The sequence below is a fragment of the Exophiala mesophila genome (assembly GCF_000836275.1).
Source record: "Exophiala mesophila strain CBS 40295 unplaced genomic scaffold supercont1.1, whole genome shotgun sequence".
Taxonomy (NCBI): domain Eukaryota; kingdom Fungi; phylum Ascomycota; class Eurotiomycetes; order Chaetothyriales; family Herpotrichiellaceae; genus Exophiala; species Exophiala mesophila.
In genome coordinates this window covers 2,712,120-2,730,182 of record NW_015622504.1, presented here as the reverse complement: position 1 = coordinate 2,730,182, position 18,063 = coordinate 2,712,120, and the positions used below count along the sequence as shown (strand labels likewise).

Genomic DNA, 18,063 nt, shown 5'->3' with positions numbered 1-18,063 from the left:
TGTCACCGTCTACACAACGATACCTACCACCGTACACCACAACAACTAAATAGTAACCAATTACTAACGTCACTTTTCACATCTCATGCATTTTCAAGTCTGGTTAATGCAGTACGAATTTTAAGGTCATGTTCGAACAAAATGTACATTCAAGTCCTAGAATAAATCAAACAAACCCTCTCGACCGACTAGTAAAGCTCGACCGCCCGTGTTGCCTTCCGCCCCGTCCTTCATTGCATGTGCATGATATGAGTAGCGAGGCGTGCACAGCTTTCATCTAAAACTGCGCACATCTTATTCAGTTCGGCCATCTGCTCAGTTACTGATAACGTAGCAACAAGCTTGGGTGGGGGTGTGGATTCAAGCTCTGATGTGACCTTAACGGGAGTCGTGAAGTACAAGGCAAAGGAATCGGGGTCGAGAACAACACTATCATCCACTGCCTGCTCTTCCTTGTCCACAGATGATGCCAAGCTTTCGTTTGTCTGATCAAGCTGGGGAATATCTTTGCTCCGGCTAGCCATGTTACAGCTAGGCGTGGGTTTGCCCCTGAGGCTCTCCAGATCGAGGACTGGGCCTTGTGGTAGATCTGTAACAGCATAGACTTGATAGTCCGAGGTTGGCACAGTTGCCATCCATCCGTTGGAAGTCTGCATTGCTGATAGATCGACTGGAACTTCGGGAACCAATGTCATACCGATCTGAGGCTGCTGGAAATGCATCTGCTGGGAGGCATCATGAGCACTGACATCCTTGTGACGTGGTTGAGGTTGAGGCTGGGATGCGGTCTGAGACTGTGATCTGACCTGCTTGGCGGGTTGGCCGCTGGCTTGACCGCTGTTGGCAGGAAGACCAGATTGACTGAGTTCTTGCAAGAAGCCTGAAAAGGCTTGGGAGGATAGAAGCATTCGTGTGAGATCGGTCAAACGATTGTTCTCTTCACGAAGTTGTTCGTTCTGTTGTCGAAGTTCGCTGGCTTCTTGGACCTTGGTCGCAACCTCACCTTCCAATTGACCAATGTATTCTATACAGACTTTAGTGGACAATTGTGTGAAAAGGAGAGTAGATGAAAATGAACTTACCCTTGCGTCGCGAACGGAATGCACGTGCTGACACCTTGTTGCGAAGCTGACGTCGCTCCTTACTTGAAAGCTTCTTGCCTTCCTCGCTGGCCAACAGCCTCTCGTCTTCATCCATGTCTTCTTCATCTTTCTTGATACGAGCCATGTGGGACATGCCATTGAGAGAGGTATCCATGTCCTTGTCACTTGAGCTCACACTGGCTTGTCGCATGCGGCTCAAAACTTTAGAAATGCTTTCTTCGACCAAGGGGTCTTTGATAGGCTGGGTCTTGACAGGACTTGGGAGAGGCTTCTGGCCGTCTGGTCGGGTAGGGGGTTGCTGAAGGGCCATCTGCTGCTTCTGAGCCTGCTGTGCCTTTGCTTGGGCGGCTTGTTGGCTATGCATGCCAGGGTAAATTCGCTGAGGAATGGCGTTCTCGTGGGCCAAAAGAGTGTTGGGGCTAACAAATTGTGTCTGTCCAGAGGATTGTTCGGTGTATAGCATAGGAGAGTCAGTCTCAAAGTCCATATCAGGTCGAGCAAAGTCGAATTCGTCCAAGTTGCTGAGGGGGATATTCAGGGTCTCGGTGGGCATGATAAAGCCACCATTGCCTTCATAATATTGCAGACCAGTGGCTTTGTTCACCGCAATGGTGTTGGCTAGAGCACCAGAGGTGAAGCCAGTCTGTTGATGGTGGCTCGTGTAATCGAAGCTTGGCTGAGGGAAGGATTGAGGAGTGGAGGTTGAGGCAAAGGTTGTAGCGGAGGTGGATTGAGGAGTTTGCATGCGGCCAGTCTTGATGGAAGGCGATGTTCCTTGAGTGGTGAAGTCGTTATCGAGATTGAGAAATGAATCGTAATCATCAAAAGAAGTATTGATGTTGGACATGTTGAGACTCATGGTCGGGAAGCGAAGGATAGCGCGTGGAGTTCGGCTGCCTGTCTGGGCGGCCCAAGCCTCTAAATCGAGATCTGAATCTGGAGGGACCGTGCTATGTAATTGTCATCAACGTCGGAGGGATTGGGATTTGATGGTGATGGTGTTGTTGTTGAGATGGTAGATGGAAGAGATGGGGATCGATGTAAAGAACGAAAGGTGGGTTGGAAGGAGGATCAGGTGGTAGCGACGATGAAGGTTGGAAAAGTAGGAGAAGCGGACAGGGCAAACGGCCTTGACAGAGTGAAGGGAGAGTAAAAGTGGGAGGACTGAATGGAGAGGTGCGAGCGCCAGGAGTGCAGGAGAGCCAGTGCCTGCGGCTGCGGCTGCGGTGTGTGGCAGAATGGAGAGGACAAGTCGTTGGCCCAGTTGGCACGACCAGTCGGGCTACAGTGGCAGAGTGGCAGAGTGGCAGAGTGGCTGCACAGAGTGTCTCCCAATCCTCCACCTAAACTTACCCAAAACCAGGCATATCCGGCACCTAGAAATTTGGCTCGGGTAATGCAACCAGTGGCACAACGTCGGCTCGGCGTGGACTTGCAGACTGCCGTCACTGCACAGCCCCCTCACGCCTCCTGCTCGTGCTCCAGTGGCTCCAGTGGCTCCAGAAGGCCCAGTGAGGTCCCAGCGGCTCACAATGCTTTAGCCTTTGCCAGCCAAGTGTCAGTTTGTGTCTCTCTGAGCCACTCCTCTGCTCTGGTATCCTGTCTGCCTGGAAAAATCGTCAAATAGGGTCCAATAGGAACCAATAGGGTCCCTTGGAGCTGTAGTCTCCGTACTCACGTGGGCTCCATCGGCTCGGTCGGCGCTCCCAAGACCGAAGATCGACAATCAGTTCTCAAGTCTCAGCAATTTCTCAGCGCCGCTTGCATCTTCAGGCCGCCGTCACTGGATCGCCGAGCCCCAAGATAAGCCATGGCACATTGGCACTTTTCTTATCACCGGAGGATGGTCGTTTGTTCCATGAAATCATTTCAGAAATGCAACAGAAATGCAATGCCACGAATGCACAATCAATTCCAACTACTGTCCTTGTACTACGTCGACATGAATTATTGCATCTTCTGCGACATGTGTCGACAAACCCAAAACAACATCAGCTAACTAGTAATCTTCCAAAATTTGCTCAAATTGACGTGGCAGGTCCAGAATCTTCTTTTGACTCGTCCACTTTCAGCTCCCAACGTCGAAGCATAATCCGTGTAAAGGGCTGCATCGTGCGCAAAGGGTCCGTTACTGTATCACTGGTAATGCGGCCCTTGACCATTTCTGAATAGCGTCTCCTAAACTTAGCCATTGAACACTGGACCTTGCATGTCTTCCCACGTCATGTCTTGCCGGTGGAGTATGAATAACACCGGATTCATAGTTCTGAGTATCCCGGCCTTTACTCCCGTGAACAATCACAGCCTATTATTTTAGACTTTGGGAGCGGCCCAGGTATTCGTCCAGGACACTCCATCTTGTTTCGGCAGAATGTAAAGATCAAACCTGGCACAAAGACATCTTACGTCACTGGCATCACCAACATCACTAACGATTGGACAATCAGCCTCCCACGGCAGATTATTTCTCCGGCCCTGTCGACTGGGTCGTTACGACAATCACGTGATTATCGATATTATCGAGTGGACCTGGTAGGCCTTGAACATCACTGTGTTTTTCCTTGGTCTTTGAAATAAAGCATACTGTGAGGACAATGAATGCTTGAATCTAGCAACATGGTCTTGTGGAGGGTGCCCTGGAGAGAGTGCATAGAAGTGATTTCTAGAGCTCTGTAGGCGACTTCGCGTCAGTCGCAGCTGCGACTCGCTACCTTGGTAGGTACCTACCTGCCGATTTTCGTGTATGGTACGATGAGGGTGCCACACTCCGGGCAGGAACTCTCGGCTGACTGAATTGCGCTGTTCCTGCCTCTGGTCCAGAATGCAGCCCGTGGGATATCACGCGCCGAGGGGTCACTTTCTTGATATCGTGCGCGTGAATAGAGGGCGAATGCCTTGGATGCTCCAGTTGGCTCTTCGTGTCGACCGTGCTCCCTAAGGATATGAGAGCGGACTTTATCTTTTGGTTCATCAACGTAGCCACAATCCTTGCAGCCGAAGCCTGTTCTCATGTTATGCCGCGTCTCGCAATGTAGGAAAAGGTTATTGAAAACAGCTCTCGTCGACCAGATGTACCTTACAGCAGTGGTCGAGAGTGTTCTTTGCTTGGAACTTCTTGACGTCCGTCATTCCGCCAGATTCTTTCCTAGCCATCTTGGCCTTGAGTTTCTCACCCGCGTACGGCGGTCACGTAAAGGGCCATCGTAGTCTAATACGATCGCAAATTGGGTTTGCATTGTACAGGGTGGAGACTACTGTAGAAAACAAAAACACGACGAGGCATTGATGAAAGATGCTGGCACCTAAGAAGATCAAAAAAGAACGAACTTCACACAAACAAAAGGCCAAAAAAGTGGAAAAAAGATCTCCCCCGCGTGGATTCGAACCACGAGCCTCCTAATTGCACCCTTCACAGTCAGACCAACACGCTACAGGGTGCAGGACTCATTTGTTACTGACAAACTATGACCCAAGACCAATCTGGACATCCGTGATATCCTATGCTTCAGGCTGTAAGTACTGCAGAAATAGGTAGGTACATGCTAGTGCCAAAGTCACTGGCCAATCTTGACCCTGGAGTCACGTGAAATCTCTCCAATCCTATGTTCTGGTTCGGAGATGGTCCGGTGCTTGTCGGTTTTTATTCCTTCTTACTATGACTAAAGCCATCTCTATCTGTGGTCAATTACTTCTGCGAATGGCGGCCTCCTCTTTACAATCGACCTCCTCTCTCTATTAACTTTGTACGTCGGCTGCAAGGCTAATCGATAACCCGCTGCCAGAAAGATGATATAAGCTGCCTCATCCTATGCCTCAAACACAGACCTTCTCATCGCCACCCTATCTCCTTCTATCATGGCCGAAGTAACCTTCAAACAGATGATTGCGGCTTTGATACGACAAACAAGACCGCAATCCTTTCACCATTCGAGGTTGTCACAGCGTGTAGCATCTCACCGAGCTCTTGCCACAGACGCTACCCCGCCTCAACACCCTGTCGATTCAGAACGTCCACGGTGGCGACCCCATGCTGTCGAACCCAAACAGCAACAAGACCATGAGCCACCTCGCAAGAATGAATCTCGTCTTGACAATCTAAGAAACGATCCCAAACCTCGATCCTTTTCCTCTTTCCTTACCGACAACTATGCTCGACAACACAACTATCTCCGAATTTCTGTTACCGAACGATGCAACCTACGATGTCTATATTGCATGCCAGAAGAAGGTGTCCCCTTGTCACCTCCAGACCATCTCCTGACCACCCCAGAGATAGTGTATCTTTCGGAACTATTCGTCAATCAAGGGGTAAACAAGATTCGCCTAACGGGGGGGGAACCTACCGTTCGGAAAGACATACTCGATCTCGTACATCAGATTGGTCAATTAAAAAACAATGGTCTCAGAGAATTGTGTATCACAACCAACGGTATATCACTTCATCGTAAGCTGGACTCTCTGGTAGAGTCTGGCCTTACTGGGGTCAATCTAAGTCTCGACACACTCGACCCTTTTCAATTCCAGATTATGACTCGACGAAATGGCCATGATGCTGTCATGAAATCAATCAATCGTATACTAGAAATGAACAAGCTTGGTGCTGGTATCAAGCTCAAGATCAACTGCGTTGTTATGCGTGGCCTAAACGAACGAGAAATCGTACCCTTTGTTGAGCTAGGACGAGATCAAGACCTGGAAGTCCGCTTCATCGAATACATGCCCTTCGACGGTAACAAGTGGTCGGAAAAAAAGATGCTCAGCTTTGAGGAGATGCTTGCTTTGATCCGCCAAAAGTACCCTACTGTGCAAAAGGTCCAAGACCATAAAAACGACACCAGCAAGACGTATCAAATTCCAGGCTTTACAGGTCGCATGGGCTTCATCACCAGTATGACCCATAACTTCTGCGGCACCTGCAACCGGCTGCGCATTACTGGTGACGGGAATTTAAAAGTCTGTCTCTTTGGCAACGCAGAGGTCTCCTTGAGAGACATCCTCCGCGAGTCCAACAACGGTCAACCTATCGATGTTCATGCGATGGAGTCGATCAAACAGCTCGAAATGGACCGTCGTCAACAACTTCCGGGGAGCACCGGGCAGCTGGGCTTATCAGAGAAGGAAGCCAGCTTGCTCGATGTGATTGGTATGGCCGTCAAAAACAAGAAAGAAAAGCATGCTGGCATTGGTGAATTGGAAACCATGAAAAACAGGCCCATGATTCTAATTGGTGGGTGAACGTCATTCTCATTCCCATCCCTCACTTGACGAGCTGTATGGGCAGGGACGAGAGGGCATAAATGAGGACATATCTGGTGGACCTATAATCCATGTAGCGAACATTATCATGCCCCTTCTGTCTCTGTCTCATCTCTTGGGGCCTTCGCTCAGGCCAGCCTTTGATATCTTGTGGACCTTGCACTTGTGACTAACTATACCGTGCTTGTAGATGAAGCTACCAATTCATTGGGATCACTCCATGCCACACCATCAGCATTCCCACCCTCGCTGTCACATGAACTTCATGGCGCCTCCTCATCGACCATTCCACTCCATCTGCTCCACCAAAGACCGACAAGCATGTTTTCCAATTCTAGATCCATGACCACACTTAGTAGGACGGGCTCGGCCAGTCGCAGAGATTTCAGTCACTCTTCGTCGGCAGCTACGTTTCGGCCTGTCCACAATCAGTCTGCTTTTCGATTCATCACCCACACCAAGCCCAAGATTCGTTATAGCGCAAAGCTCCTGCGCTTCGAGCGGATCCCTGTCTCAAAGCCGTCTCCCACTGTGCCTCGCCTCAACCACTTGGATAACCAGTCGCAAGCTCACATGGTTTCCATCGCGGACAAAGTCTCAACGAGAAGATCTGCGACGGCATTTTGTTTTCTCGGGTTTTCGCACCCTGATACCTTCGAGGCTCTGGATGAGGCACGACTTCAAAAAGGCGATGCAATTGCAGTTGCGCGCGTTGCAGGCATTCAGGCTGCAAAAAAGACGGCGGACTTGATCCCGCTGGCCCATCCGGCACTTAATATCACAGGCGTCACCATCGACCTTCTTCCTTTCAGTGGCACAAAGCCTCCAGATCAGGCCCGTCACAGGCTGCCCCCTGGAACGTACACTTATGGTGGAGTGATCATCACAGCCACAGTAGACTGTGAGGGTAAGACAGGAGTCGAGATGGAAGCAATGACAGCTGCGTCGGTCACCGGCCTCACCATGTATGATATGCTCAAAGGAGTCGATAAAGCCATGGAATTGACCTCAGTTCGTGTCGTTGCCAAAGCAGGCGGCAAGAGTGGCGATTGGACCTATTCATGGGACCAGGGGCGGATTCGCCCCGTGCCACAGAATAGGATACACAGACCGAACCTAAATAGAGACGGACATGGTGCACCCGAACGCAACAATCAATCAACGATTCCCAAGCACAGGTCGAGGGAAGAACCTACGACGAGACGGGGTCTCCCAGAAGAAGAGGACGAAATCAATCCATCCACTTCCCACCACAACGACAGCAGTCAAGAGACATTCCATCCTGAAAACGCCAGTACCGACCCCTCAACCAACGATAAACTCAGTACGAGTATGCTAGGAACGGCACAGACCCAACATTCTTCACACCCAGCATCACCACCACCATCACCACCATCACCACCGTCAACACCATCACCACCAACATCGTCAGCACAGACCTTTTACGAACAGGAAATGTTGCGGTACACGCAGCAAAAACAAGACGAATTTGATAAAGGAATTCTCGAATCAGACCTTTGGGGCAACAAAATTGGATCAAAAGGCACAACAGATCAAGCCGAAACCCCTTTGTACAGATTGGTGAAAAGGGGGAACGTGACACGTGAAGATTTATATCTGGCTCGGGTCGAGCGCTACTTGCGACATCGCGCATCTCGTCGCGAACATCTTCGTGGACATCGTTCTCGATCCTAGACTGGCGTCTCGACGGGAATTTGATATTGATGATGATGATGATGATGACGTTTGAGCACTATGGTGTTGATCCTGTCGAGGAGACGTGCATGTTGTACTACCCACGGTTTGCGAATATAAATGTATTCTAATATATGTATATTATATACCAAAGCTATCTATAAGCGGTGTGGCTTGGATTAAAATAAGAAAAACATTACAGAGAAACAAAATAACAGAGGTTACGATCATCTGCTAGGAAAAAATGATGGGAAGAATTCTAGTAAGGAGGAGTGCAGCAAATAATATTCCATTAATTTCATCCACCAGTTCTAAGCGTCGACTGTGAAAGAGCCGATGTCGTCTAGTCGAGTGAACCACCCACCCAGTTTTAGTTTTACCAAAGACTCTATAAGTCGTTCAATTATACTCTATCATGAGTCATGTCCTCAAATCATCTACCCAATACCTCGCTTGCTATGCTTTGAATAAAAATCCGGGACGTCCCCGTGGCTGGTCGGTATATGCTAGATCTCGCAAATGCTCGTGCTCCCATGGCCCTAATGTCTCCAGACCACCCCTGATCTTGGTCTGAATCGCATTACCTCAACCAAACCTGCTCGAAAATACCTGCTAGAGGTCTCATGTCTTCCGACTCCTCCACCCATCGCTCAGTGACGGGTGTAATCATAGGACTCCACCGACCGAATCGAGTTTTGGCCCAGTCCATGGCGAAGTGATGTGTACGCAAATATTCGGGTGCGGAACTGCGTGAGCGGTTGTTGCCAGCAGATGAGTACATCCCTGGATGCATGTTCATTCGTGTCTCATACAAAGTGGGACCCATGGCGAAATGCTCGAGAGCTGGTCGAGCACCACCAACGAGGGCTGGGAAGACCCATTCTATGAATTTGGTGGCATATTCCTTGATCGTATAATCGCCGAGTTGAGAGAATACATTATTTTCGGGGAAATTTCGAATGTGGATGGTCCGGAGGTGTTTGAGGGTAGGAAGAAGAGTCCTGCGTATTCGGACAATCTCGTCATTCCAGGGAAAGCCCATGCCGAGCTCAACAAGGTTTGGACAGAGCCTTGCAATATCATTGATGGACTCTTCCCATAGGTCTTGGCTGTAACCACCCACACCAAAAGGCCGAGATGTATCAAGGCTCAGATGCTCACGTGGCTGAATGCGAGATTCTAGTACGAGGGAGCGCATCGTCGACCCATGGTCACAGAGGAAAGTGCTTGGGCGTTCGAGGATGGTGGCGTTCTCAAACAGAAGGGACAAGGTCTCGAGGCCACTGAAAGAGCAAAGAAAGCGAATCAGGGAGTCCTTGAGCGCATTGCTTGGCTCCTCGCTCCGAAGAATAAAATGTTTCAGTAGGGGTGATTGACGAGGACTGGGGGCATGTGCAGATGTCGAGGACCAGTGGAATGTGGCTGCGATGGATTCGAGTAACTCTGCACTTCCTGGACAAGACTCTAGGCATAGACGCTCCAATCGGCAAAAGGCAAGGGCCTGAGGTATAGAGGAGGGGCGAAGGGCGATCAAGTTGAGGCCATGAAGGGATAGATCACGTAGACGGGGCATGTTCTCAAGCCCGTATGCTGATGTGAAGAAATTTTGGCTGGGTTGAGGAAGATGGCGGAGGAAGGCTGTCCGATGGATGCCATAACCGCTCAGAAGGTGCTTCTCTTGCCCCAGTCGTAATTGTTGGAGGGTACCTCTGTTAGAAGTGATGATCTTGCTGACAACCTCACCGTCGTTGACTGTCCTTGAGTCGAGAACGGATAAATTTGTGGGGACCAGGTTTTCGGCAACGAAGGTGTCGATCTCGTAGAAAGATAGTTGTTGGAGAGATGAATTATGCTGGGTGGTGAGGACGTCAAGAACATCGCCTCTTAAAGGAGTTGGGTGAAGGAACCTGTGGATATCAGATACAGCCTCGTAACGCAGTGGGGCGAACCTTACTTAAAGGTGGATAGTTGATTTGGTGAGATAGATTCAAATATGTTCATGAGTAGATCCCTGGCCGATTCTGGTCCCCAAGGGCTGTGACGAGAACTCGAGAAAGACCTGGTTATGTCACCAGCTGAACTCCTGATCGCAAGATGTCTCATTGACTGGGTGACTGGTGGCCTTAGAATAGGGGCTCTAGAATGTCTTGCACCGGTGAGAGGGATTCCGAGATCCACATTCAAGTAGAGCCTCCGCATTGTCATATCCTCTAGGACACGGCATGTTCTTGACAGATTGTATAAATCTCTCTTCTTGTCAAGCTATTCTCTTGTCAAACCCCAAGCCTCTAGACAAGAAGGAGACTTACATTGTTTACAATTTGTAGTTTGAGCTCGTCTGGCAAGTCTAACAGCGTATAAGGCTGGGGTGACAGGGGTGTCGCCATGTTTCCCAATGGATCGTGGGAGGGATGTAGCGAGCGTAGTAGGAATGGGAGACAATCGAGTCTGGAGGGTCTGAGAGTGATGAGGCACCTTCTCTCCTGTTCTCAAGAGAGATGAGGTGCCATATGAATAGGCAGCTGGCGAGGATGAATGTGAGGACGAGGGAGTTGACAAAGGGAGGAACGAGGCGCTGACTGCAGCCTTAGATAATACAATCGATGGCAAATACCGGGGAAGAATAGAATCCTGTGCCTCCCAGAGTTATGTCAGATTCTCCCGAAGAAGAAAGCTCCGAAGTTGCAGGGTGCGAGGGAACATTCTCGTGGTGTGTGGAGGATGATTTGTATATTTGGTCAGGGATGTGATCGCGTATCGATAAGCGGTATCGCTGTTTGCGGAATGGGCAGGGTTCGGAGAGAGAGAGGCAAGTCGCTGGAGGGTCACCCTGATGAGCTTGGGCCATCTAGGGAGTCCTCGGCCCATGGAATAATTGTTTCATCATCCATGGAACAGCCATGACTGAAGAGACTCAACAACTGGCATTATTGGAGCAAACAGCGGTGACACGACACGCTAGGGATTGTCCTCGACTCGAAGAGGATTCGTAGCCTAGTTGGCTTCCGTGGGCTTGTCATTTGGGATGGAAATGTTGGGCCGAAGTTTGTCAACGATTTAGTGATTAGTACCTGTTTTGAGTGGTAGAGGAGAGATAGAGGCCGAGACGGTATCAACATGACGTCGCAGGATGACAACTTGCAGATGCGGGAGTGACCGTTTGGTGGAGGAACACCCGGAGGCGAAGCCCTTGCTGGTTAAGCCGAGACTTCCAGGCAATATAACTGGCGAGAAGCCCGAAGGACCCTGCAGTGGAGACTACCCTTCACCATTTTTAGGTATGTCCCTTAGCTATCGTACCTGCTTATCAGGCTATTTATGAGTGGCTCTGGCAGCTATTAGGTATGGCTAGAGACTGGGTACCTAGTATTCCAGACCGCGACTGCTTTCAAGATCGTTGCCTCGTAGTTTGTCATGTAAATATTTCGTCGTACCTACCGTAGGTAAGGTGTAACCAGTCCACGTTCCACCCTTGTGCATCGCGAGATCTCCCGTGTGAATCCAAGGTTTGAGCCGAAAAGTTGATATCTCGGCTCAAGGTCCTCACTCGCGGTTCTCAAGGTTCTATCTGGGCATTGAATCACGATCACCCACTGGCCCTCTGAGGTCTTAACATCCTACGGGGACCACCAGTCTTGACCTGGGATGTCCTGGACAAGGGCAACCATTCTGACCGACCAGTCGCTCAGATATCTCTTGTTTGGGAAATATGTGAGTGAGGCGATTAGGCGAGGCTCATCTCGACAACAGCACAAGTTCTGGTTAAAACGGCAGGATTGTTCGGCACCTTCGGCCCCAGATTCGGCCCAACCACGTCAAAGCCACAGGGGCATAGAAGGAGACTAAAGGGGCTTGAGGGGCCGGAGAGCACCTAGACTTTAAGCCACCCCAAGCCCGCATCTTCGTGTGACAAGGTGCAGGTAGATGATATCGCAAGCTGGTGCCAAGGCTGTACCCCAGTCCCCGGAAAATCAATAGCCCGTTTTCCGACCACAAGCACTCAGCGACATCGACCTTCCTTCTCCCAGGCTTGCTGATATCATTCAAAGTCTTTGAATCAGCCATCAACGAAGACACCAACATCAGGTCGCAAAGTCAGATAACTTCGAGGCCTCGCGGAAGCAAGGAACCTCCTGGAAAATAGATACTCTATCGTCTCAGTCTGCTACATCAAGTTTATCATTTGAGTCTCCAATTTAGACCTCAATCACCATCCCTCAAATCTCGTCACAAAATATCAAGTCGAGCGTGAGAGCTATTCACATGAATGTGTGTTTGTTATAGAGGTCGCTTGCAAGCATTAATTGTCAAGCATCCCAAGTTGATGAAAGAACAGTCCAGACGACAAGCTTTGATTGTGAGTGATCTTGCTTTGCCATTGCTTTCCAGTCGTTGCCCATGAATTCTGCCACACCGAGTCCCACGTGCGCGTCCATGTCGCGAATATGGCAATTGTTCGCCCTTACTAGGAGCACTGTACTTCTAGCGTTACTGTATCTATCCGCGCCCGTCCCTTCTCCTTGTCAACATTGCACGTACCCAAAGTTGGCAGCATCATGGCAGAGCATTCCACTGCAGACGATGTCATGATGATGCGAGAGCAGCGCCAAGAGTCTCCTCCTCGCGAGGGGGATCAGGCAGCGGTGCAAGAGGTGCAAGAGGTGCAAAAACTGCAAAAGCGCCGAGACTCAGCTTGTGATTCCGGTCAGGATATTCATCTAGGTCGCTCAGAATCTGGTGATAGCCTCATTGATCGACTGAACGCTGCTCATCTCAATCGCAATCTCAATCTCGCGTTGCAGTCCAGTGAGCCTCCAAAGACTGACCATACTCCTATCAGACCATTCCTTAAGACCCCGAGAGATGAAGAAGAAGATCTGAAGATCCAGGCCGCCTCAGGAATCCCTGCCATCCTTAAGCGACATCCCTCTCCACCAGATCCAACCGATCCTCGTTTCAACATGGACCGCAAACTTCGACAGAACAAGCCCCGTCTCCTCTTGATGGGCCAGCGTCGGTAAGTGTCTCTCTCCCTGATTTTTGTCTCGTCACCGCAGCTAACCCGTCCAGGAGCGGAAAGTCATCAATCACCAGTGTGGTGTTCCACAAGCTCCCACCCCAGGAGACTCTCTTTCTTGAGTCAACTACTCGCATCCAGAAAGACTCTATGCACTCGTTCATGGACTTTCAAGTCTGGGATTTCCCTGGACAGCTCGACTACTTCGATCCCACCTTCGACACCACCGAGATCTTCTCTGAGATCGGCGCACTTGTCTGGGTGATTGATGCACAGGATGACTACTCGGAATCCCTGAATCGTCTCACTACCACCATTCTCAACCTCCAGACCACCTTCCCTCACATCAACGTCGAAGTCTTTGTCCACAAGATTGACAGTCTCAACGACGAGTTCAAGGCCGACATCTTTCAGGACATTGTGCAACGTGTTGGGGATGAGCTGAGTGACCAAGGCTACATCAATCCCAATGTCAGCTACCACTTGACCTCAATCTACGATCACTCCATCTTCGAGGCTTTCAGCAAAGTCATTCAGAAATTGATCCCCCAGCTCGACACCCTAGAGACCTTGCTTAATGTGCTGGTCAACAAGAGTGGTATGGCCAAGGCGTATCTGTTTGATATTCTCAGCAAGATCTACGTCGCGAGCGACACTAGACCCATTGACATGGAAGTCTATGAGATGTGTTCCGACTACATTGACGTCATCGTCGACATCACCGACCTGTTCTCTTACGAACGCAGCGAGAGACGAACCCTCGGCGAGCAGATGGAAGAAGCCGAGTCCTCTATGACAATCCAAGATGGAACCATGATCTATCTGAAGGAGATCAACAGGTAACGTGGCTGCCCGCCTGACGAGCGTGAGAGACACATACTTACAGGCTTCTAGATACCTCTGCCTCGTTGCTTACATCAAGAATCCCGAGGCCAAGGACAAGAAAGGCTTGATCGACTACAACGTTCATGTCATTCAGGACGCCATCAACGACGTGTTCGAGCGCAAGTGGGAGAAGGAAGACAAGAACGAGAATGGAGAATCATCTGCGTCTGATCAGAAGTCGGCCAGCTCTACAGCGCGCGATCGTCTCGAAGCACAACTCCAACAGGGCTAAAGCTCGGAACGAGAATCGAGATTCACAGTGGTTGCAAAGATGTATCAGTATCACGGGCAAGCAACCAAAACGTGACCTCACGGAGATGATGATTGCATTGGGCTGTTCATAGCATCGAGGACACAGTCACCAATTGCTGTTGTACAGTAGCATCCAGTTGGACTCGACGCCTCATTGGGAGAAGACGTCGAGTTTAGGCATTGGGATGGCAAAGATTCCAGGTTATTGGTTCAGCCAACTCCAACTCAGGGTTACTAGCTACTGGATGTGTTTTATCCTGAACCACTCATTGATGGAGTGACTAATTCCAGGAAATTACCAGTCTTTTCTGTAGACTCATCTTCACCATTGTAGACACGATCTTGAGAGTAATCGTTGACAGGATGAAGTTGTGGCTTGCCTATCTATCTACTCTCATATTTTCTGTGGTGGCTTCCATCTTTGCTCCCAGCCGCCTGCGTTGCCTCCGCTTCAGATCCGGCGCCAAGACATCCGGCAAACTTGTCTTGACGTCCAACGCTCGTGATGAGCAAAAAAACACTTCTTCAGCCTACATGCAGCAGCGTTTCACAAACCAAGCACAATCCTCCATCAGTCTTCTCGGTGACGTTGACGGTATAGACTCCCTCGCCAACGACCTTCAACAGATCCAGGAGACCGGCAGGGTCGCGAGCGTTGGCCTTCGATCATCCCTCAACCCACGCATCCAATTTCTCCGCCTTTCCTCCATCGTTCGAGGGCGCGTCGGTGTTCTAGGAGCTACTCCCCCATACCAGCCTGCAGCGCCATCTCTCTATCGCCCGCTCAGTCTTGATCAGGATTTTGAAGATCCTGTTCCGACGGGGCCGCGAACAGCTTCTCCTTTGCGCAACATCGCCTGCTCAGTCTTGCCCATCCCTCGGTCATATGACTCATCTCCACATTTCGCCATAAAATATTCCACCAACTCAGACTCAGTGCCCAAGCCAGCCACGGCAAAAATGCCACAAACCGGCTTCCAGGCATTGATCCTATGTGGACCTGGAATTGGCCTCAGCTCTTTCACTAGCGTACCGGCCGAATTTCCCAAGGCTCTCGTCGAGGTTGCCAATCGACCCATCATCTGGTATGTCTTGGATTGGTGTTATCGAATGGGAGTGACCGACATCACTCTCATTACTCCTCCAACTGCCAAAGACCCCATAGCCGCAGCCCTGGCGCAAAACCCCTACCTCACATCACTTCCTTCTCCGTCTCCCGATCTTCTCGCCCCTAAAGAGCTCGAGTTCGAAACAGCGACAGCCCAACTACTGAGGCTGCCAGAAGTCCAAGCAGCCATCAAATCAGACTTCCTGCTGTTACCATGTGATCTTGTCTGCGACATTCCGGGAGAGTCATTTCTGGAAACCTACTTGACCCGGCTTGACGCCCTTGGTGGCCTTGGTCGTTCTAGTAATTCCACCTTGGATGCTCCACGTGGTGAACTTTCGTCGCAGGGAGCTGACCCTCGTGGCAGGCGAGGTGGCCTCTCAATCTGGTACAATACCGTGGACAGAGAAGAAAGCGTCAAAGGAGAAGAATGTGATTTCATGTGCACAGCGAAGCTGGATCCAACACACGATCTTCCTCTTTCTAAGTCCCAAGCCGTCCCCAGACAAGGTGCGCTGAGAAAGCTGGTCTGGACAATGCCAATGTCTGAACTATGGGAGCAGACAGAAAGAGACAAGTCATGGAAGATACGCCATTCACTACTGAGGAGACACGGAGCCATCAAATGTCTGACAAAGTATCGAGACTCTCACATCTACTTCTTTCCCTTCTGGGTGAAAGAGTTTGCAAAGCTCAACGAGGACTTTGAATCAGTTAGTGAGGACCTGGTCGGGACATGGGCAAAGGCCGAATGGCGCAAACCTGCCTACCGAGCAAGGGTTGGGGCTCGGAAACTGTTCGACAACGGAACAACTCAGGAAACTCTTAACCTTCATGCTCACGATCGGCCGGTCGAGGAAGACATTGATCTTTTGTCTCTCAGCAGCACACAGATCTCTGACTACAAGCAGAATGCGGAGCCTATTCAACAACGAACCGCTCATCTCGCATCTCGTGTGCATGCTGATCCAGAGGACAGTATTTTGTCACCAGACCAAGACGACCAACTAGAAAACGGCCCTATCCCCGGTGTTCCACCCATTCTTTCATACATTCTGCCCTCAGCACCTGACGCGCCCCTCGTGCGTCGGGTTGACAACACACCTCTCATTCTCTCAGTGTCGATGTCACTCGCTAAGATTCCTTCAATTGAAGAATCCACTGCAGCGCGTTTGCCAGTTTCCCCTTTTGCGCACCAGGCAAAAGTTCATCCCACGGTGACGGTCGCACCACGAGTGACAATCTCCCGAGCCGACACTCTGATCGATAGCAATAGCACTATCGCGACTCAATGCGTCATCAAGTCCAGCGTTATTGGGGCGTCTGTGGCCATTGGCACGGGAACTCGGATCACCGGATGCGTCATCATGTCAGGTGCTACAATCGGCGACAAGTGCGTCCTCACCAACATGGTGGTGGGCAAGAAGGCCAAAATCGGAAGCAAGTCAACATTACAGAATTGTGAAGTTCAAGACGGCAACGCAGTCGCTGATGGGTCAGAAGGAAAGGGTGAGAAATACCTGATTGGCGGGTTGGAAGACGAAGTACACGAAGGCGAGGGTTTTGGATATGACGATGAGGGTTCAGACGATGGGAACGATGCTTCCAGCGTAGACTAATTTCGTGAATGAATGCTGGCAAGAGGTGGGATCTCTTGCATTGTACTATCAAATTCTATACAATATAGAGAATTCTTCACAGATGGCATGGGATATGGGAAATGGAACTGAGGATGGCATGCTTAAAATTCCTGGCACGTACAGTAAATGACGTTAAATATTGGCACCCCCCACCTCCAAAATCTCAGTAAGTATATGGTATTCCCACCAAAATTAATGCTGTATCGCCATTTATAGCCTGATTTTATTACAAATACTATCAAAATATAGCCTAGCCAATTATCTCTCTCGTAGAAGCGAAGTTTTTACGATATCGCCGTTTAGTGGCGTGTATACTACCCTTTTGCCTATAGGACGCCATTCACCCTAGTATCTAGGCTCTTAATGCAATTATTAATTATCTCCTGGTGTATACCATCCCAGGTATCCACGATTACTTTAGCGAATGCGTCAAGGGCCTCCTACGATTTACTAGCGTCGAGAAGATAAGGATATTTCCTAATTATCTCGTTCTTCAGGATCGCCTAGACTGTCTCGATTAGGTTCAAATCTAGTGAATATAGCGGCTAATTAAGTAGTGGAATTGTATAATCCTTAAACTAATCCTTAATAATTTGGGCTATATAGATAGGCGCGTTATCCTATATAAATATCATTCCTAGTGACTAGTACTAGGTGAGATATTCATCTAGTATAGCCCTATAGGACCTCGCTATAAAGCCTCCTCGGGTACTCTCGATATTACGTACTATTACTACTAGGTTTAAGCGTCCTCCTATCTAAATAGCACCCTAGACTATAATAGAGATATCTCTTCCTTTTAAATAAGGCTTAATTATCTCCTTATTCCACTTCTAAGAGGGTGTACGGAAGACCTAAGTAGGCCTTTTACTAGTACCTCTTTCGAGAGAGCATTCATTACTAAATATAATTGACTTCCACTCCTCAGTTGAGAAATCTTTTCGCTGGGAATACTAGGCTAGCCTATTTCTCGTATTCGCTGGCGTTAGGAGGGGCCTCTTCTTCGCAATCCAGTACCTAATATTATATTTAGCGAGTATTACGCGTAGGGTTTACCTACTAAACTCTAGGCTAGTTTTAAGGCGAATCCTAGTGAAGGAGATAGTC

At 49.6% G+C, this 18,063-nt stretch overlaps 5 protein-coding genes across 7 annotated transcripts; 3 read left to right on the top strand and 2 right to left on the bottom strand.

Moving 5' to 3' along the window:
• Positions 1-26: 26 nt before the first annotated feature.
• Positions 27-3,030, bottom strand: PV10_00861 (uncharacterized protein). Its single transcript, XM_016364989.1, has 3 exons — positions 2,782-3,030; positions 1,083-2,710; positions 27-1,024 (listed from the first exon to the last, which is right to left on the bottom strand). The coding sequence occupies exons 2-3, from the start codon at positions 1,960-1,962 to the stop codon at positions 231-233; spliced, it is 1,674 nt and encodes a 557-aa protein (XP_016228638.1). The 5' UTR covers positions 1,963-2,710; positions 2,782-3,030; the 3' UTR covers positions 27-230.
• A 1,734-nt stretch (positions 3,031-4,764) lies between these two features.
• Positions 4,765-8,232, top strand: PV10_00860 (molybdenum cofactor biosynthesis protein A). The gene is made up of 2 exons (XM_016364988.1): positions 4,765-6,330; positions 6,550-8,232. Exons 1-2 carry the CDS (start codon positions 4,959-4,961, stop codon positions 8,052-8,054), a joined length of 2,877 nt encoding a protein of 958 aa, XP_016228637.1. The 5' UTR covers positions 4,765-4,958; the 3' UTR covers positions 8,055-8,232.
• Positions 8,233-8,305: 73 nt separating this feature from the next.
• PV10_00859 lies at positions 8,306-11,137 on the bottom strand. Of its 3 annotated transcripts, XM_016364985.1 has the most exons (3): positions 10,364-11,137; positions 10,009-10,316; positions 8,306-9,961 (listed from the first exon to the last, which is right to left on the bottom strand). In XM_016364985.1, exons 1-3 carry the CDS (start codon positions 10,439-10,441, stop codon positions 8,635-8,637), a joined length of 1,713 nt encoding a protein of 570 aa, XP_016228634.1. In that variant the 5' UTR covers positions 10,442-11,137; the 3' UTR covers positions 8,306-8,634. The 3 variants fall into 3 exon arrangements, with proteins under 3 accessions (XP_016228634.1, XP_016228635.1, XP_016228636.1); XM_016364986.1 differs by having other exon boundaries at positions 10,009-11,137; XM_016364987.1 differs by having other exon boundaries at positions 8,306-10,316.
• Positions 11,138-11,655: 518 nt separating this feature from the next.
• Positions 11,656-14,540, top strand: PV10_00858 (uncharacterized protein). The gene is made up of 4 exons (XM_016364984.1): positions 11,656-12,411; positions 12,895-13,071; positions 13,125-13,910; positions 13,966-14,540. Exons 2-4 carry the CDS (start codon positions 13,016-13,018, stop codon positions 14,186-14,188), a joined length of 1,065 nt encoding a protein of 354 aa, XP_016228633.1. The 5' UTR covers positions 11,656-12,411; positions 12,895-13,015; the 3' UTR covers positions 14,189-14,540.
• A 193-nt stretch (positions 14,541-14,733) lies between these two features.
• PV10_00857 (uncharacterized protein) lies at positions 14,734-17,094 on the top strand. Its single transcript, XM_016364983.1, has one exon. The coding sequence runs from the start codon at positions 14,743-14,745 to the stop codon at positions 16,933-16,935; it is 2,193 nt and encodes a 730-aa protein (XP_016228632.1). The 5' UTR covers positions 14,734-14,742; the 3' UTR covers positions 16,936-17,094.
• The last annotated feature ends 969 nt before the right edge of the window (positions 17,095-18,063 follow it).

What these genes read in the sequence shown, in the direction of transcription:
- PV10_00857 (XM_016364983.1), top strand. Translation starts at nt 14,743, where the DNA reads ATGCAGCAGCGTTTCACAAACCAAGCACAATCCTCCATCAGTCTTCTC.
- PV10_00858 (XM_016364984.1), top strand. Translation starts at nt 13,016, where the DNA reads ATGGACCGCAAACTTCGACAGAACAAGCCCCGTCTCCTCTTGATGGGC. An exon ending in CTCTTGATGGGCCAGCGTCG is followed by an intron (nt 13,072 to 13,124) that starts GTAAGTGTCTCT and finishes TAACCCGTCCAG; the next exon opens with GAGCGGAAAGTCATCAATCA. An exon ending in TATCTGAAGGAGATCAACAG is followed by an intron (nt 13,911 to 13,965) that starts GTAACGTGGCTG and finishes ACAGGCTTCTAG; the next exon opens with ATACCTCTGCCTCGTTGCTT.
- PV10_00861 (XM_016364989.1), bottom strand. Translation starts at nt 1,962, where the DNA reads ATGAGTCTCAACATGTCCAACATCAATACTTCTTTTGATGATTACGAT. An exon ending in ATTCCGTTCGCGACGCAAGG is followed by an intron (nt 1,025 to 1,082) that starts GTAAGTTCATTT and finishes AAGTCTGTATAG; the next exon opens with AATACATTGGTCAATTGGAA.
- PV10_00859 (XM_016364985.1), bottom strand. Translation starts at nt 10,441, where the DNA reads ATGGCGACACCCCTGTCACCCCAGCCTTATACGCTGTTAGACTTGCCA. An exon ending in AACTACAAATTGTAAACAAT is followed by an intron (nt 10,317 to 10,363) that starts GTAAGTCTCCTT and finishes ACAAGAGAATAG; the next exon opens with CTTGACAAGAAGAGAGATTT. An exon ending in AATCAACTATCCACCTTTAA is followed by an intron (nt 9,962 to 10,008) that starts GTAAGGTTCGCC and finishes TGATATCCACAG; the next exon opens with GTTCCTTCACCCAACTCCTT.
- PV10_00860 (XM_016364988.1), top strand. Translation starts at nt 4,959, where the DNA reads ATGGCCGAAGTAACCTTCAAACAGATGATTGCGGCTTTGATACGACAA. An exon ending in CAGGCCCATGATTCTAATTG is followed by an intron (nt 6,331 to 6,549) that starts GTGGGTGAACGT and finishes CCGTGCTTGTAG; the next exon opens with ATGAAGCTACCAATTCATTG.